Source organism: Martes martes (genome assembly GCF_963455335.1).
Source record: "Martes martes genome assembly, chromosome: 12".
Classification (NCBI taxonomy): domain Eukaryota; kingdom Metazoa; phylum Chordata; class Mammalia; order Carnivora; family Mustelidae; genus Martes; species Martes martes.
The window spans coordinates 72,606,393-72,626,411 of record NC_137900.1 but is presented as its reverse complement, the minus strand read 5'-3'; the positions used below and the strand labels follow the sequence as shown (position 1 = coordinate 72,626,411).

The window sequence follows — 20,019 nt, the reverse complement described above, 5'->3', positions numbered from 1 at the left end:
TAAAATCTTTAAAAAAATAAAATAAAATAAAAGCATGTGTATGTTCTTTCAAAGGGGAGAACCAAAAACCTTGACATAAATGGTGTGTGGTCAACATGACTGATTTTTATGTTGTAATTCTGTTTAAATTCTAAATTCTCAGATGCTCCTTGTCAGTTCCATACCTCACTTTTATCCATGTTCTTTCCTATCTTAAAAAAAAATGCTGTCTACCTTGAATGGGGTGGTTACTCTTAAACCTTGGGCCAAGAGGAGAAGGGGAAGCAGGCTCTGCTGTAGCCTCTTGACCCTCCCAAATCTTGGTATTTTCATGGGTCCTGTGAAAATGGGTCAAGATGCAAGGATTAACTTGAGATTGTGTTTGTGAAAGGACTTTAAAGTGCTAAACAAATGTAAGCTATTCTTTTTCTTTTTTAACTTTTTTTTTTTTAAGATTGTTATGCCCGAGTTTTCGCGTCTGAGAGAACACCAAGGAGCCAAGCACCGATGCAATCACACGAGGGTTTATTCAGCAAGTGTAAGCTTGGGCCCAAGTATACCCGACACAGCAGAGTAGTGACTTGGACCCTGAACCAGATTACAGTCAGAGTTTTTAAAGACAGAGTAGGGGTAACAGTAGGTGATTGGGCCACAACCGCATCCCTATATTCTTGTGATTTATTAATGTTAAGCTATCCTACTTCTGACATGGTTTATTACGACATTAGGCTATCCTACCCCTGACATGACTTATTACCTCATTAAGCTATCCTATTTCTAATTGGTTTTTGGTGTTTTGTTTTTAAAACTTCTGGTCAGTCTTCCTGGAGCCAGGGGTCATTTACTGGTCACAGAGACCTAAGATGGCTGCCAGGGCCAAGATGGCTATACTTATGTCAAGGCTAGACTTGAGGTGCGTACAGCCTTGTTTTTCTCGACCTCCACAAGATTTTATTTATTTATTTGACAGAGAGAGACACAGCAAGAGAGAGAACACAAACGGGGAGTGTGAGAGGGAGAAGCAGGCCCCCTGCTGACCAGGGAGCCCAGTGTGGGGCTCGATCTCAGAACTCTGGGACCATGATCTGAGCCGAAGGCAGGCACTTGATGACTGAGCCACCCAGGCACCCCTTAACTTTTTTTTTTTCTTAATTTGAGAGAGAGCATGAGAAGGGGTAAGGTCAGAGGGAGAAGTAGACCCCCTGCTGAGCAGGGAGCCTGATGAAGGACTTGATCCTGGGATTCCAGGATCGTGACCTGAGCCAAAGGCAGTTGCTGTAAGCTGTTCTTATCAGCACATTCAATGTGAGCCAGTCCTGGTCATCACCACCGATTGCCTCTTGGCCCAAGGTATTTCTGCAACACCTCACGGGCTGGAGGTTAGATCTAGCTGTAGTGTCATAATGTCACTTAGACAGCTGAGAGAGAGACGTGCCAGAGAACACGTGTCTGTCACATGTGCGGGCAACTCTGAGCACAGGATGGCTGAAGTGACAGGTTGTTTGGGAACTTGGGAGGTGGTGAGACAGATTGTCAGAAAGATCTATAAAATCAAGACCCTAGAGGATTTTGTGTTATGCGGTAGAAATTTGAGCTTAATTGTATAGGTGGCAAGGAGTTACTTAAAGGGAGGTAGCACTAGCAGAAGCTTTGCATTTCAAAAAGATGATACTGGTAGAGAGGTGCTGTCAGATGTACGACAAAATGTAGGGAGATCAATTAGGGGACTTGGAGAGTTTTGCTGACTTAAGGAAGGGAAAACTGGTGCCTTTCCCAGCCCTTCCCGTACCCACACCCTCCACACCCTGGCCCCTGGGCTCAGCACAAGTTCGGATTTAGGTGTAGCAAGTCTTTCAGGACTTTGCCTCAGCGTTTCACAGATGCAGATTCTCTACCTGCGGGCTGGTTCATTTCTCCTGCCGGTTGCTACATGATCATGCTTTTCTGCCTCAGTATTTACTGATTTCATAGGAGTGTTGTGTTGGCAGCTTTTGCAGTGAATCTCTGTGTGGCCGGTGGTGGTTCCTGAGCAATGTGTCCTGGACAACAGAGTCATCGCTGGAGGCTGTGTTTCCCCCGAGCCCTCAGACAGGGAAGGAAATGGCTAGTGTCTGTCTAGGCACTGCTAGAAGTTACAGTGCGTTTGGTTAGGTGGGAATATTGACTCATGGAGATGGATATCCTTTTCATTCTCAGATGAATATTGAAGCTCTTCGGGAGAATCTTTATTTTCAGTCAAAAGAGAGTCTTTTTGCGACTCTGGAAGTCATCTTGGAGCGCACTGAGGACTTCACTGATTCTGCCTACACCAGCCACGAGCGCAGGGAACGCATCTTGGAACTGTCAACTCAGGCAAGACTGGAACTGCAGCAGTTGCTGTCCGTGTGGATTCAGAGTGTAAGAGCTCTATTTGTCAAAGTAAACCCTATACGGTAGCTCTTCCCCAAATCTCTAAGAACCGTGGAAGCTAGCATAATCACCAGGAGTATGAAGGAGGTCTGGAGTGGGGCAGGATGTCTCATCCCTTTTTTCCCTCCCTCTTGGCCCAGAGCATCCTTCCTGTCCTGCGCTCATGGTACTTGACATTTCCAGACCTTCCCTTTCTCACTTTCTCAGTTTCTCACCTGGCCGGCCAGCCTGGATTCTGTACCACCGTCACTGCCACAAGTTCATCCCATCATCTTCACTCGTCCACCAAACTCACCTCTGGAAAATTCCTCCCCCAAATGCTTCTTACCTAGAGGTTCTTGTCCCCTGAGTCTTACTGGCAGAGCCATTCATATGTGTACAGTGCTTAACTCTGAGGACACTGCATTTACACACACAACAATTTATTTAATTATTTATTTATTTTTAGAGAAGGAGAGAAGTGTGGGTGGGTAGAGATAGGGAGAGAGAGAATCTTAAGTTGGCTCTACACCCAGCGGGGAGCTTGAGGTGGGGCTGGATCTCACAATCCTGAGATCATGACCTGAGCGGGAATCAAGAGTCAAACACTTAACCAACTGAACCACCCAGGCGCCCCTACGGACACAACAGTTTAGACAACCTATTGAAGTCTAGATGCGGTGAAGACAAGGATAGATCCAGCAAGCAGGTAAAAGATGTTCCACCCTTGTACTGATTCCTGGTGTAAGATTGTGAGCAGCCATTCAAAGTAGACTGGTATGTATACAGCCTGGGAGGTTATGTGGGCAAGAATGGTAAAGATGGACAGGGTTGGGGGCACCTGGCTGGCTTATGGGAGAGCATGTGACTCTTGAACTTGGTATCATGAGTTCGAACCCCATATGTGGTATAGAGTTTACTTAAAAAAAAAAAAAAAAAAGGATGGACAGAGTGGGACAGCACAGAGAGCATGTATCCAGACTCTTGTAGAGAGTGGTTACAAAATTGAAAGGTAGAGGCTTGAGACTCTGGCTTGCACACGATTTATTTATTTCTTATACCTAGGTTATGTAAAAAAAAGTATTTAATGTGATTTACAACATAAGCATAGATGGAACAAATCTGGCAGCTATGAACAAAACTTTTGGCAGTAAAGACAGAGGGGTGAATGTGGCTCAGAGTAGCAAATGAAGGCGCAGTTGACTTTTGGGTAAAAAAATTGGTTTATGAAAGTAGAATAGATATAAATCAAGATTTTTCTCCTATTCCTTAGAACCGCAACGTGCAAATGGTCATATTAATGGGAAGTTAACCTAGAGTAGAGTGCTGTCAGGGGTAAAAACAATATTTTGTGATTACTTTGAAATATCTATGTGATATCTAACCCGAAGCATGGATTGTTTCAGTGTTAAATTTTAACCCCAAGCATCAACATGAGAAGTCAATATAAAGAGGAAATGCTTTCTGTCCGAGTCTGTCAAAAGTTAACTTTGCAGTCAGTACCTTTCCCATATTTCACAAGCGCTCAGATCTTTGAGTTGGCATGCCAGATGTATTGTTCATTCATTCATTTTTGTTGTTACCGAGTGCCTTTTATATGCCAGGCACCAGAAATCTAAAGGTGAACAAGATAAAATCTTTGCCTGCAAGAATTTTGCAATAGAGAAAAGTGTGGGAAGGGGTAAGACAAGTACAGAAAGTTTTGTAGGTGTCCTAACAGAGGTACAGACAGTGTGTTGCGGCGATTTGAAGGAGGGCAAATTTATACTTAGGGAGATGAATCAAGAAGACTGCTTGAAGATACTGACATTTAACTTAGATTTATCTGTTCAAAGAACGGAGTACCTACTACCTTCCATTTGCTGTGTCAGGTATTGTGTATTCATTAGTGAGCAAAATAAATGTGATCCCAGCCTTCATGGAGCTTACCAGGGCCTAGTGGGGAAGATCAAGTTTAAACAAAAAAAATAAAAAAAAATTAAAAAGTAAGTGTGTAATTGCAAACTAGATTACTTCGAGAAAGATCAGAGTGGGTAAGAAGAGGGCCTAGTTTATGTGATCTGAAAAGGCCTTTCTGAGGAGACATTTATGTAGAAACTTAGAAGTAAATAGGATTTTAATTTTTAACTCCATTAAGAGCAAAGAGATGAGCATTCTGGGCAGAAAATAAAATAGATTCATTTTAGACATGATAAAATTTTTAAAGAAATGAGATTTTAAAAATTTATCTTTTTATAGTTAGAATGGGAAAATATAACTAGAGAGTTAAAATTCTGTTTTCCATTCTAACTGTAAATAGGTGGATTTTTAAAACCTACTTTTTTTTATAATGCACAGAATATTAAACATTTATTATAATTTGTAGTTAAATGAAATTGGAATTACCAGATTAAAAAGATGAGGTAACTATATATATATATATATTTTTTAATTTTTAGCAAAGCAAGAAAACAAAAAGTATTGCTGAAGAACTAGAACTTGCTGTATTGAAAATCAGTCACAGTCTCAATGAACTCAAGAAAGAAGTAAGTATAGTTTGAAATTTAGCCCCTTTTAAATCTTTGCTAATTTTCATGTGACATAGTATGTATGAAGTGCATTAGTATTAGTATGTCTTTGTGTCCAGAAGATGGTTTTCCATTTTAAAGCCACTGTGTTTTTAGTGCCATCCTTCTCAAAGCTTGTATGTAGATGTTCATAACACCTTTATTTATGATAGCCCCAAACGGGAAATAGTCTAAGTTTCCATCCACAGAGGAATTGATGAATGAATTTTGGTATAACTGTAACAAGTATTACTCAGCAATGAAGAGAAACAATATCGATACAAGTAATCCTATGGATAAATCACTAAAATGTAACACTGGAAGAGGTCAGTCACCAACGAGTGTGTGTTTTTGTGTGAGTGGGTGTGTATATATGTAATTCCATTTAGAAGAAATTCTAGAAAAGGCAAAACTAATGTATAGTGGTGGAAACCAAATCAGTGGCTGCCTGGGGTCAGAAGTTGGGGGATATTTACTACAAGGAGGCATGAGAGAACTTTGGGGAATAAAGGAAATGTATGATTGTGGTGGTTACATATATATGAATGTCAAAACTCATCACACTGTACCCTTGGTACATTTTGCTTCATATAAAGTATAACCTTAATATAATTGATTTTTTTTTATTTTAAAGGATTTTATTTATTTATTTGACAGACAGAGATCACAAGTAGGCAGAGAGGCAGGCAGAGAGAGAGGGGGAAGCAGACTCCCTGCTGAGCAGAGAGCCCAGTGCGGGGCTCGATCCCAGGACCCTGGGATTATGACCTGAGCCGAAAGCAGAGGTTTTAACCCACTGAGCCACCCAGGTGCCCCAATATAATTGATTTTTAAAAATATTTTTTTGCTTGAGATTTCCCTGCTTCCTGCCAAACTTGGCCATCTCTGACTTATTTGATCACTCTAAAGCAGTTGAAAGTCACTGTAAGTCAGATGTTTGCCAACTACAGCCAGGCTCTTTGTTCTAAGTCAAGTTTTGGGAGACATAGTCTTGCCCATGTGCTTACATATTGTCTGCTGTTTTTACACAAAGGCAGAGTTGGGTAGTTGCAATAGACAACTGTGCAGCCTGGAAAGCCTAAAATATTTCCTGTGCAGCCCCTTACAGAGTAAGTTTGCCAGTCCGTGCTTTAGGTGATGAAACAAAATCTCAGTTCCAGAATTAGAATGAGTTCTCCAATATATTAATTGTTACTTTGATAGTCCTTCAATTAAGGACTATTCCCCAGCCCCCAGCCCCACCTAGGGCTTTTGGGAAAGGTGTGGTCTCTGGTCTCTCTTCACAGCTTTCTGCTCCCCCCCCTCCGCACCCCCCCCCCCCAGTTTCAGTTCTTGATCTTTGCCATGTGTGGCTCAAGGCCAGAAGAGAAGAGGTGGGGAGGTGGAAAGTTCTTTGAAACTGGTGCGCTTACAGAATGCTTTGGGCTCTGGTTAAGCTGACTTTGTCTCTCCTGGGTGATTGAGTGTGTTCATCAGAGCCCCTCATTGCAACTCCGGGCCACCCTGCTCCCTCCACCCTGGGGTGTGCCTGGAGGTGATGCTCAGAACACACCCGTCAGCAGTCCAGACAGAGCTTCCTTATCTCTAATTCCTTTATTTTATATTTTTGCAGTTAAGGGTTCAAGAGAATGGAATTGGGTTTTGGTTTTCTTTTATAAATTATATACATGATGATTTGTTTCACATCTTACTTAGTACGGACCTCCACTGAAACCTTCTTTTAACATCTTACTAAACATAGAAGAATGTTATGGTTTTCTTTGGTTTTAAAAAAAGGCCTATTGGGGCGCCTGGGTGGCTCAGTGGGTTAAGCCTCTGCCTTCAGCTCAGGTCATGATCTCAGTGTCCTGGGATCGAGCCCCGCATTGGGCTCTCTGCTCAGCAGGGAGCCTGCTTCCCCCCCACCCTTCTCTGCCTGCCTCTCTGCCAACTTGTGATCTGTGTCTGTCAAATAAATAAATAAATAATCTTTAAAAAAAAAAAAGGCCTATCTATTTGTTCCAGCCTATTCAATTTTAACTAAATTATTGTTAAAATTTGACTATCAGTATGAGGAGAAAATCCTTTGGTAATAGACTGAGCGGCTTTCCACCAGCTTCATTTTCCTAACCTCTGACATGGGTGTAACAACATCAGCCTAGAATGAATTTATATAAGGATTAAGGCAGATACTGTCTGTAAAGCTGCGTGGTTAGTTCGTTGTCCGGAGCGGAACTTTGGGCTTATTCACCCTTCCTCCCTTAGGCGTGGTAGTAAGTTGTCTCTAGAACCACTCAGATTTACGTGACTGTGGGCAAGTCACTCAGTCTCTAAGGACCTCTTTCATAGTCTGTAAAATAAAGGGCTGGCATTAGATATTCTCTAAGGCCCTGATGGTTAAATAAATTTTCTTAAAATTCTTATGTGGTATTTAGTTTCCAAAGGAAAGTACATTTTCATGTCTTTGTTTCTGACTGTAATTATTCTCACTTGATTGCGTGAATGCAGACTACTCTATTGTCAATTTTGTAGAAGGTCCTGTAATTTGAATTGACATTGGATTATTTCCAGGAAAAAAAAATCACTTCATTCAATAGGCTTCCTTCAAGTCAGATTTTCGTTAGGACAGTGGTAATAAAAATGATCTCTTCCTGGAGAACCCCAGCATAACCTGCCTCATCATTTTTTTTTTTTTAAACAAAAAGCAGGATGAAGCAAAGATTTTGGACTTAATAGTACCCAAAGATATCTGCTGAGAGTAGGCTGTGATTAAAATCCATCCCAAGTCAAATATAGCCTCGGGGTTTGTCTGTCATTTATGTTGTGACCCAAGAGTTGGGGAGTAAAGTTCTAGACAGCAACTACAGATGGGCTGTAACCCCCTGAGGGAAGGGAGTGTGTCCTACTTGTCTGTATGTCCAGCCTCTAGTACAGTGTCTTCCATGATCTGGGTATCTAATAAAGTTGTGTTGAATACCTAACAGATTGAATCTCACATCGATACCTTTTCAGAAGTCTATTGAAAAACCTTACTGATCATGAACTGCCATTTGACTTTCCTCATAGTATCTGAATACCATCCTCTTAATACTGGTGTGTTTCCTACTTACCTCTAGAGTAGTAGGAGCATCTTTTAAGTAAGAGAGCAGCTGTGTGGCCAAGAGTTGGTAAATAGCAGGAGGAAAAGGGCCCAGCCACGCCACAGCAGCCGAGCAGCTCGTCTTCTGCGGACAGCAGTTCTGCGCACAGGAGGAAACTCAAAGATGTCCATGTCTCTCCCGCCATGGGAGAACTGACAGGCTCCCCCGTGCTGCGCAGCTTCAGCTGCACACTTTCCTCTCGGTGGACCAAGTGCCGATGCATTGAGGTTGCTCCTTTTTCGTTTTTTAAAGTGATTGTGAGGTGCTTGATGACAAAACCGGATTGTTTGTTGTCTTTCTTTCATTGCCCTTCACCCCCCACATCTGCAGCTCCACAGGACGGCAACCCAGCTGGCAGCAGATCTGTTAAAATACCATGCCGATCATGTGGTTCTAAAAGCATTAAAACTTACTGGAGTAGAAGGAAATTTAGAAGGCTTGGCTGAATATGCCTGTAAACTCTCTGAACAGAAAGAGCAGCTTGTCGAGGTGAGTAATAGGTTCGTTTGTTAAAGAAATTGTGGTTTCATGATAGCCGTACCATCATCAGGGGATAGTAACTCAAATATGTTTTTTTGGGTAACTTACATGAGCATTTTCTCTGTCTCCTTTGGAATCTTAAGATATAATATTTATCTGTCCTAACAACAATCCGACCTCTAAAACAAAACAACAAAAAATGCTGGAACCCGCAGATGCACATATTAATCTTCTCGTCCTTATTCTCTCAGAGAGGTTAGGCTTTGGCGTAGAGCAGCGCAGACACACTGTATGACCTTGTTTCTATTTGAATCTGCGGGGGGTCTCAGCACAAAAGAGATGGCACACTTGAATTAGAATAATTTAAAGAGCCTTTAATAGAAGAGCTGTTTACAGTTGCATAGCCAGGGTGTGAGGGGAACCATGGGAGTGCAGTAATTGGGGTTAGTGATAGGGCTGGTATTGCTGATAGGCCCAAATTCGTAGGGAGAAGGAGTGGTTACTGGAAACTGGGAGGTCACAGAGTCTTTCAGAAAGCCACCGGGAGAGGTTCTGATTTCAGGACTAGACACAGAGACAGCCCAAGGCAACCCTGCAGGGAAAGAGCATGAGAATAAAGGCCCTTGCTCTGCATTCCTGCTGGTCCGTTGCTGGTCCTTCCCATTGGCCCGACAGAGCTGGAGACCACAAATGTCAGTGTCCCAGGGCATAAAGCAGTTTGGGAAGGAAGGAGAGTGGATGTGGACGGACAAAGAAAAGACATTCAGCCCAGTATTCCTCCTCTGAACCTCTTCTGTTCTGCCCAAACCTTTTTGGGTGTTACTGGGGTTTCACCTGCCACTTTTGCTGTAATTTCAGTTATTAATTGATATTCTAAGCCTGCCACTTATGAAAATACCAGATATCTCTTAGTAAAAAATTATATACTTAACCTGTGTATAACTTGTGCGTATGAGGTATACAGCCAACATATATGTAAATGCACAGATATGAACCACAGAGCTGTCTCCATGTTACCTGCTGTGCCTGGCTCATCAAATCGCAAAGACTAGCAGTTAGAGGAGCCCTTAGACTAAGTGGACTAGCTTCCTCTCCTTTTCTTGCTTACACATGAAAACTGCTAGGGAGCATTCTTAAAATGACTATAGATACATCTCTGTTTTAAAATAGATTTGATGGGGGTGCCTGGGTGGCTCAGTTGGTTAAGCGACTGCCTTCGGCTCAGGTCATGGTCCCGGAGTCCCGGGATCGAGTCCCACATCTGCTCCCAGCTCCATGGGAAGTTTCCTTCTCCCTCTGACCTTCTCCCCTCTCATGTTCTCTCTCAACTCTCTCACTCTCAAATAAATAAATAAAAAATCTTTAAAAAAAAAAAAATAGATTTGATGGGGGCACCTGGGTGGCTCAGTGTGTTAAAGCCTCTGCCTTCAGCTCAGGTCATGATTCCAGGGTACTGGGATCGAGCCCCGCATTGGGCTCTCTGCTCAGCGGGAAGTCTGCTTCTCTTCCTCTCTCTTTGCCTACCTCTCTGCCTACTTGTGATCTCTGGCTGTCAAATAAATAAATAAAATCTTTAAAATAGATTTGATGATTATGTTTTTTAAAATAGTTTTTTAAAGGTATAATTGACATATAACATTCTGTAAGTTTAAGGTATACAACATAATGATCTCATATATGTATATATTTTGAAATGATTACCACAGTAAATTTGGTTAACATCCATCGCCCTCATATAGTTACAGAAAATCGTTTTTCCTTGTGATGGGAACTTGTAAGACCTACTCTCTTAGCAGCTCTCAAGTATACAAAACAGTACTGTTAACTCCAGTCTTAAGTATTATACCCTCAGTTCAAATGTTGTCTCATAGGTCTGTCGATTGTTACGGCATATATCTGGGACAGAACCTCTTGAAATAACCTGTATACATGCAGAGGAAACATTTCAGGTGACTGGCCAACAGGTATGTATGGTCAATAGCAGATCATTTCTTTTTATTATGTCTTGTCTGAGTATCATAGCAAATTGTGTGGAAGGAAGATGTACGTGGTTCTGCATAACTAGATGTCAAATCTACTGAGAGTAATGAAGAAGGAAATGGCATTTTCATGGATAGTGTGCCAGAACATAGCTGACATTCCACACTGATGCTGCTCATCTGAGAAACTGGAGATTGGCCCATTTAATTGATGTCCTAGTTTATATTTATTTTCAATGAAGCTGATTGCAGTGCAGGTTGTAATGACATATTTGAAAAGTAATTTACCAGGGCATCTGGCTGGCTCAGGCAGTGGAGTGTGAGTGTGCAGCTCTTGGTCTTGGGGTTGTGGTTTCTGGCCCTGCACTGGGTATAGAGATTACTTAAATAAAATCTTAAAGGCACCTGGCTGGCTCAGTGAGTTAAGTGTTTGCCTTCGGCTCAGGTCATGATCTCAGGGTCCTGGGATCGAGCCCCACTTTGGGCTTCCTATTCAGTGGGAAGTCTGCTTCTCCCTCTCCCTCTGCCCCTCTTCCCCACTCATGCTCTCTCTCTCTCAAATAAATAAATAAAAACTTTAAAAAAAATAATTTTTTAAAAAGTATTTATTTATTTGTCAGAGAGAGAACATAAGCAGCAGGAGCAGCAGGCAGAGGGAGAAGCAGGCTTCTTGCTGAGCCGGGAAGCCAAATGCAGGCCTCAATCCCAGGGCCCTGGGATCATGACCTGAACTAAAGGCAGACGCTTAACTGACTGAGCCACCCAGGAGTCCCCCCCCACCCCCAAAATAAAATCTTTTTTTAAAAAAAGTAAGTTACCATTATGGACCAAGCCATAAAAATATTTATGTGTTTTGACCTAGGATTCCCAAAGACATAGGGAAAATTAGAAAAACAGAAACTAAAGCAATATTTGTTCCCGCATTACTTATAATAAGATTCAGTTGGAACCAAAATAGTTATCTTAAGTTAGGTAAATAATACATTATGACCTTAGCATGATAATGATAACTAGAATTAGCAACATTGAAAAATGTATTGTTAAAATCTTAGATGATAAAAGCAGGATACAGATTGTATACTTACTACAATTGATACTATGTAAAATGTACATAGATAAGAAAATGAGGGATGCTTGGGTGGCTCAGTCAGTTAAGCATCCAACTCTTGGTTTTGGCTCAGGTCATGGTCTCAGGGTCATGAGATCAAGCCCCATATTGGGGATTCTCTCTCTTCTTCTCCTTCTGCCCCTCCTGCTCATGCTCCCTCTTGCTCTCTAAAAATAAATAAATCTTAAAAAAAAAAAAAAAGTAAGTGACTACATGGGAATATGTAGAAATGAAAGTTCTTGAGCTTCTTTGGAAGAATTGTGATTTTTTTCTGAATTTTCTGAAATACTACTTTGTCCTTATAATTTTCCAGAGCCTTTTAAAAATTGATATCCCATTTAATACTATCCCTGTCAAATTAATCTAAAAAGAAAAGCGAGGGGCTTCTTTCTTTTTTAGGTCTAAACTCCAAAATACAATTTACCAGGTGTTCTTGTTTCATCTATCGTGCCAAAGGACGATACTCCTAACTGCAGTATTAGTAGAGCCCTTGGACTTAGAGTTGAGAACAGCAACACCTTTGAGTGGTGGTGACCTGTGTCCTCCAGCAGAAGCATGTGGAATGTTGGAAGGATGTGTGCTTTGCTGTAGAGAACAGTGTCAAAGGCTTATCATGGAAGGAGGAAGTATACTAGTGATCCTTAACAATGATCATCTGCTGAACATTTCATTGTAACCAGAGGATCTCTGCTTATTAGGAGAAACCAAGGCTTTAATATTTACTTCTCTACTTGAGGTTCATCCTGTTTGCCTTGGCTTTCAATGTATTTCAGCAGAATTAAAGAGTTAGACTCTGCTGCCTATGCAGTCAGATCTTGCTTCTCTCAAGCCCTGCTTGCTATGTGGCTGTGATTCTCTGCTTACTGTTTTTAATGTGACAGGGATATTAGGAATAACCACACTTTCTTCCCCAGGATGGTGATAGAGCAGAGCCTGTTGGCAACTTCCACAACTTGAGAAGCATTTTTCTTCTCACAGCCTTAGCTTTTACTCCTAGTCTATCCCATCTGCTTCACAAAGAGATCATTTAAGGAAATAGAGCATGCCTCTGGGATAATTTGTATTTATTTCTGGACATCTCTACTTTAGTGGTGTCCTCCTTATATTTCCTTTAGAATGTTCAGTCCTATCTAGGACACAGTGGAGCAGTTTGTATACCATACAATGGCTCCCGGTTGAGAGGGGAGTCACCCTGAAATGTAGCACATGGTTTTCTGGTGAGCCCATGTGCCTTCCTTCCCTGAACATGGGAACCTTGTTTTGCTCATGAAGCTGCCACGTGATTGTCAAGTCCTGTGCTCATGTGACTGTGCCCATGCAGTTGGAGCATGTAGCTCTAATTCCCTTAAAGATAGGGTGACAGGGACCATATCAGTCTTCTGAAAGCCCTCCAGTGACTTCCTCTCTCACAGTCCAGTCCAGTCCTAACTGTGTATGTTCCGCATCACATGGCCTCCGGTGACCTTCCCTTTTTTCATGTCGGTTCAGTCACACTGCCCTATTGGCTGATCCTTGAACATGCTAGAGGTGCTCCCGCCTCATCCCAAACAACTCGCCCTAGGGTACCTTTGTCTCCCCACCCCCCGGCCTTCTTCATTTCTTTGCCTTTACATGCCACCTTTTCCATGACCGCCTAACATCCTCTCTCCTCCTTACCCTTTATTTTTATACATATAACTTATCATAATTTATAGTATCTTATCATTTACTTGTATGTTTTTATTATCTGTCTCCCCCCAGTATAATGTGAGCTCCACAGAGACAGGCATCTTTATCTGTTTCACTCAATCACTTCCCCAGCTCCTGGAACCTGGGTACAGTGCCTGGCACAGAGTAGGTGAATGAAGAGCCATGTATTAGTTACTTGGTGTCCTGGAGCCTCAGTTTCTCTAGCTGTGTAATGGGAATAATATATTTTGTGTGTTTCTAAAGATTAATACTAATGTATATCAGACCTCTAAGACACTATCTCAAGAAGGTATCTGCCATGTGCTCATAGGTGTGTGTGTATGTTACCACTCCTGCCAGTGCCAGTACTACTAGTCACCTAACCACTGTCACTACTCCTACCACTCCCACGCCTCCTACCGGTACTCCTGCTGCCACCAGCGCCATTACACTGTGGCCACTGCTGCCACAGCCACTGCCCTGTCTCTTGTGCGACAGTGCGCACTATACTGTTTCCAGCCTGAGTTTAACTCTTTGAATTCTGCTGTGGACATAACTCTGTTGAAACAGTTTTCCTGAAATAAAGACCATTGCTCCCTGAATAAAGATTTGTATATGATGATGCATGCTGTTTATTTGTGGATCAGATTTGAAGAAACATTGAGTTTTGTTCCATGTATCTCCACGTTGGCCAACATGGGGCTTAGGTGTGGAAAGCACTTCATAGTTGTTTGTTGAGTTGAACAGTACAGACTTAAGTTTGATCTCCAATATAATGTTGAGAGCTAAGATTTTGAGATGGATATGTTGTATTTCATTAGATAATTTCTGCTGCTGAAACATTGACATTGCATCCATCTAGTAAAATTGCTAAAGAAAATCTAGATGTATTTTGTGAAGCTTGGGAATCCCAAATTGGTGACATGTCAACACTGCTAAGAGAAATAAATGACGTGTTTGAAGGAAGACGAGGTGAGAAATGGTCCACATATTTAGATATAGTAATATTTTAATTAGCTCTATTAGTTTTTAATATCAAACCTCAGTTGCAAAGTGAATTATTATAACCCAATGGGTGATTTTTAAAGTAACATATCTTCCACAGAGAAATTGTGAAAATGTTGTGTGTCCTTCTTTATTGTAATATGTAAGCAGTATGATTTATTGTACAACAGTGTAGTAGATTTCTTTGAATTAATATTAATATTCTAGTTTTCCTATTGAAATTCATTTTATATTTTACCTAAATTGTTCTTTTGTTTTAGTACAAAAGCTCTTCTGTAATATAATTATTCTCTGATTTAATTCTACTAACTTCATAATGAAATGAATGTAGTTATTTGATTTTTGAATTGCTTTCCTTCCACTTGGATGGAATCTCTTTCTTGATGACTACATAATCTTGGAAAATTTCCTGTGGTGGGTAAGTTCATTGGTATTTCTACAACATGTAGAATAGCACTATACAATGTATAGGAAGGCATCATTTTTATTCTTTATTTTAATAACAGGGACTTTTGTTTATTTTCCATTGTATTGTGTGTCCTCTTTTATTTATGTTTATGTGTTTTCATGTATTTTTTCCCCTTTGAATGGCTTCTATTAGCATCAAGCATGCTTGTTTTTTTTTAAATAAAATGTCCTTAAAGCCACAATAACATCAAATTACATATTTATTTTTGTTGACTTGAACATCTAAACATTTCATATTTTAAAAAATACCTATTTAGGATAATTGCTGATTTGCTTTTTAAAATGAAGAAATTAGATAGACTTTATAAGTATATGCTAATTTGTGAAGTATAATAAATGTTTACCATGCTTTCACATTTAAAGTTTTCTGTGATAGCTAGTCTAAATGGCTAATCATTTTGATGCTTTTATAAAGTATAAGCCTGTGGATTTTCATGTGAGGCAGTTTTCATATATTAAAAGGTAGAGTGATGTTGATTCGTGTCTGAAGAAGAACAGTCATTTAACTGTAGGATGTGTTTAGGAAATGAAGAAAGTGACTTCCCCATCTTTCTCAGCATGAGCACCCACTACAGATAGACGAGAATTGAAACAAGAAAACCCTGTACTTATGTTTGGGCCACATGGCCTCTGGTTTCTTTTACTCTCAAGCTGGATGTTATTAAAATGGTCTCTTTGGGTTTGGGTAACATATCCTCAAAAAAATCAGGGCTTCTTGGGGCGCCTGGGTGGCTCAGTGGGTTAAAGCCTCTGCCTTCGGCTCAGGTCATGATCCCAGGGTCCTGGGATCGAGCCCCGCATCGGGCTCTCTGCTCAGCGGGGAGCCTGCTTCCTCCTCTCTCTCTCTGCCTGCCTCTCTGCCTACTTGTGATCTCTGCCTGTCAAATAAATAAATAAAATCTTTAAAAAAAAAAAAAAAAAAAAAAATCAGGGCTTCTTTAGGGCTGAAAGAAATTCCTCTGTAGGTGGGGAGCTGTTGCCTCCATCAATGACCCATCCATTGTTGAACTGGAGAAGTGTCTTGCTGTTCAGAAGGATCCTTATGTGAAGTTAACTGAGATGGAGCTGGTTGATTTCTTCTACTGCCTTTCTTTGTCCTGACCTTTATCATTTAGCTCATAAGAATAGCTTTTCTGACAAAGATGTTCAGCTCTGGGTGAGCCATTATTGACTGGCTTGAGTCCAGTGTCGCAGTGTTGTTTTTCCTGTTCTGTGCAGTTACTATGACAAGCCTGCCTATTACCTTGCACCTGTCCACTACTTTCCATACAAAGGACAGAGTGTATTCTTCAGATCCTGATTTCTCTCTGCTACTGTTATAACTCATGTTACAGCTATTACTGAAAAGCCTTTGCTATATTCTAGCTACCTTTGTTCTGCTCTGAGTATCTTGACTCTCATTACTAGAAGAATTATCAGATATGTTTGCAAGTATTGTTTAACCAACCAATTAAAGCAAATAACATGGTAAGCAATGAGAAAGAGACTCAGAGCTAGATCATTGTCCCTCTTGCCCTGAGACACGCAAATTTCACAATAGGGCCTCCTGGGATTGTTTTGAGAACTCAAAAATCACTACTTGTCTTTCTACTTTCTCTCTTCATCCATTTCTGCCTTCTTACCGAACCCTCCTGGGAAGCCATGGTCTTCATATTAGAAAGGACCAGATAAGAAAGACTCCACTTTCCCTTAATGGTGAATATGTAGTCATAGCACTTAGAATTTGAGATTATTTTAGATAACTAAGTGTTAAAAGAAGCCTTCTCTCACAGCTTGGAGACTGTCCTTCAAAGAGGCTGAATTTCTCTTGCTCTGTTTGAACCATCTTAGAATTAGTATGACTAGGCTTCAGTACATAGAGATTACCCAATGGCTGTGTTCCATAGCTCTGTGCCTAATTTGTCACTTGGCAGATTGGATGTGTAAGGTGCTGTTCGCGGAAAGGGGAGGCATAGAAGGAGGAACATGCTTGTGGATAAATAGGAGTTAAATATGAGTTCATATAAATATGAACATGGAGTTCAAAACAAGGGAATGACCTATCCAGACGAGAGATGATGAGATGATGATAGTAGAAATGGAGAAAAAAGGACTGATTGAAGAAGAATTTTACAGGTCATATTGGTAGGATTTGGTGATTGAGTGTAGAGGTAAGGGAGAGTTTGAGGATGACAACTGGGTTTGGATTAGAATACCCCAGGACAGCTCCTGTGGTTAGCTCACAATCACCTATCCTTCAATAGTTAGTGATTCATTTTCAGTGGGTCTAGGACATGATCTTTCTGATCATGCCATACAGAGCTCCTTCCAGAATCAAAAAAGCTAATTGTGGGAACTTCTAATAGGGAATTATATGGCACATCTTTAGTAAAATAGTGAGACTTTTTTGTTCTTGGGAAATTAGCTTTAGTTTGTAGAGATGCAGAAGAGCCCTGGATAGTGAAAATGAGAGCAGCATTTCTCAGGTTTTCATAAGAGATCATTTCGGTACTCCCATCAGATGAGAGGGGCTCTTGAGTTTAACCCTGAACTTGGTTTATCTGGAGGGGTAAGGTGAGCAGTAAAGATAGTGCAGTTGTGGTGTTGATTTAGGGAGTATTAAAGGATTTGGGGAGTACTAAAATTATGATAACCCTGTGAAAACAGTGCTTTGAAAACAGATTTATAATTCAAATATCGACTATGTTTTCCCCATTAAAATTCCTGTTTTTCCAGTTACTTCTAATGTTTATAACATGTTTTCATCAGAGGTGGGAATTGTTTGTTAATGCTACTTCTTTAATATGATATAAGAGCTAAACATAACTGAGTCAATGTATTTGCTCTGCTTAGAATCAATGACAATAATTAAGCTTGTTTGGAAAAAACAGGTATAAAATTAAGTATAAAATGATTCAGATTAATGATTTTTGGTATCTTTATCAACTTTTTAAAAATGATTATTAAACTTGGCTCAAATTGGAATTGGGGGAAAGAGGGATAACCTTACCTGCAGAGCATTTGGGGCAAAGCTAACCTGAAGAATGGTCAGTTTTGCCATTATCCTCAAATATGCAAATCATTGTGAGTTCAACTAAATTATGGGAATAGGGAACAAAACAAAGTATGTGTAAGACAGCCTTGGGGACTGGAGTGCCAGTGATTAACTGGTGGTGGTGATACTAGCAAACCAGATTATGTAAAGGCTTCTTTTTTCATTGCATTTATTTCTCCCTGCCTTCTGGTTTCTTTAACTCTGTTGTTTCTCAGAGAAATAAGATGTACTAAAATAGGTGTTTTTTTTTTTTTTCTCTTGGAGACTAAACATGAGCATTTCAGGGTCACAGGCACTACAGAGGATCACAAGGGTAGATAATACAAGATTGCCCACACCTAAGCTAATTATGCTTAAGTAATGATTATGCTCCTTTCTGCAGCTTATTAAGACCACTTTTTAGGGATATGATGGGCAGGATTTGGACTTTGAATTAAGATATATGATCAGTTTTGAGGTTCTGAATGACTTAAAGTCTTCTGTTAATCTTTCACTGCTAAATCAGGCACTTTTTATATCAGGGCTAGGAGACAAGGCATGGAAATAATGTATTTTTTTTTAAGATTTTATTTATTTATTTGACAGACAGAGATCACAAGTAGGCATAGAGACAGGCAGAGAGAGAGGAGGAAGCAGGTTCTCTGCGGAGCAGAAAGCCCGATGTGGAGCAGAAAGCCCGATGCGGGGCTCGATCCCAGGACCCCGGGATCATGACCTGAGCGGAAGGCAGAAGCTTCAACCCAACAGAGCCACCCAGGCACCCCGGAAATAATGTCTTTAAATTGTTTTTTTCTCTCTCACAATTCTTGAGAACAGAAAATCATTAATAAAAGTCCCTTACAATTCTGACATTACAAAGAAATGATTTGAACCATAAAGCTATTCCTGATACCAATGGCTGACCTGTAATGACAATTCATTTTCTAGATCAGTGCTGTTTAACAGAAATGAAGGTGAGCCACATATGTAGTTTAAAGTTTCCTAGGAGACACAAGAAAAACTTAAAAAGAAATAGGTGACATTCATTTCAATGTTTTTTACTTAACCCAATGTATCTGTTTATAATCAATACTTAAAAATTATTAATGAGGTCTTTTCCATTTTTCCCCTTTATATTAAATCTTCAAAATCCCGTATGTACTTTCTACTTACAGCACATCACAATTCAGGCTGGTCATGTTTCAGTCACCATGGCTGGTGGATTCCATATTCAACAGCACAGCTGTAGGTGAAAACTTAAATATTTGTGAACAGGCTCACCCTGTTCATGGAACAGTCATTCTATAAGAAAGTGTATGACTTAGTGTTCTTAAACAGTATTTACTTTCATTCGGTGAAACTGTGTGAAATTGCTCTTTTTGTATTTCAAAAGTGGTTGAATATCAGCAATTTCATATGGTTCTACCTGGTATATTACAGCTGAACAAACTCCCATTCCTTGAAGTCAACAAGCAATTACCGTTCAATCTTACTGTGAGTTCTTTCCTCTAGTCACAAACTAGGCTTTAAAAACAATCTACTGTCCATTTTAACCTGAGTTCATCCATGATCCAGAAGTTTGAAATGTGAACGCACAGGGGTAATGTGGGCATCATATGCCTCCTTCCTTTCCTCAGTTACTGTGCTTCCTGCGGGGGCTAACCCACAGCTGAGAGACTGCTATTTGGTTTGCTTCATCCTCCTATCTTGTATATTCAAGTTGCTCTCTTTGACAGGAAGAATATTTTAAGAATTTAGCTGTAAATGATTTGGTTTGATAGTCACAGAAAAGGAAACAAGCGCTAATAACTGGTATGGATAAAAGAAGAATCTGGTTTCATTAGAGGCAGGCTGCTGTAAAAGATTTCACTAGGAATGAAGCTTGTTGTAAATATAAGTAAATAGCACTGAGATACTTTGCCTTTCTGCCATTACATCTGGGGGAGGGAGACATTCTCCAACCAGGTATTTTAGAGATACAACTGTTGACAACCTTCGTGTTCACCAAATTATAATTTTGTTTCTGAAACACATGTAATTAATAGACTAAATTACCAAAACTAATATACTAACATTCCTATTTAATAATATTAAGAAAATTAAACGTGAATAATGGAAAATACGCTAATAGAAAATTTGTTTTAAGTTGTATGTGTTATTTGTAGGAGAGAAGTATGGCTACCTGTCACTTCCAAAGCCAATGGTAAGTAGAAGAGTTTTGTACATTCTGGAATGTTTTGAACTCAAATTATAAATTTGAAACTGA

General features: G+C 40.2%; 1 protein-coding gene across 4 annotated transcripts in view; it reads left to right on the top strand.

Moving 5' to 3' along the window:
- CTNNAL1 (catenin alpha like 1) overlaps nt 1-20,019 on the top strand; it is a 63,362-nt gene that overhangs the window by 31,447 nt on the left and 11,896 nt on the right. For all 4 annotated transcript variants that reach the window (XM_080820132.1, XM_080820130.1, XM_080820131.1 and 1 more), the window contains exons 7-12: nt 2,176-2,376; nt 4,806-4,892; nt 8,363-8,521; nt 10,384-10,476; nt 14,089-14,239; nt 19,919-19,956. In XM_080820132.1, coding sequence (XP_080676258.1) covers nt 2,176-2,376; nt 4,806-4,892; nt 8,363-8,521; nt 10,384-10,476; nt 14,089-14,239; nt 19,919-19,956 — 729 coding nt within the window. The remainder of the gene's footprint in view (nt 1-2,175; nt 2,377-4,805; nt 4,893-8,362; nt 8,522-10,383; nt 10,477-14,088; nt 14,240-19,918; nt 19,957-20,019) is intronic.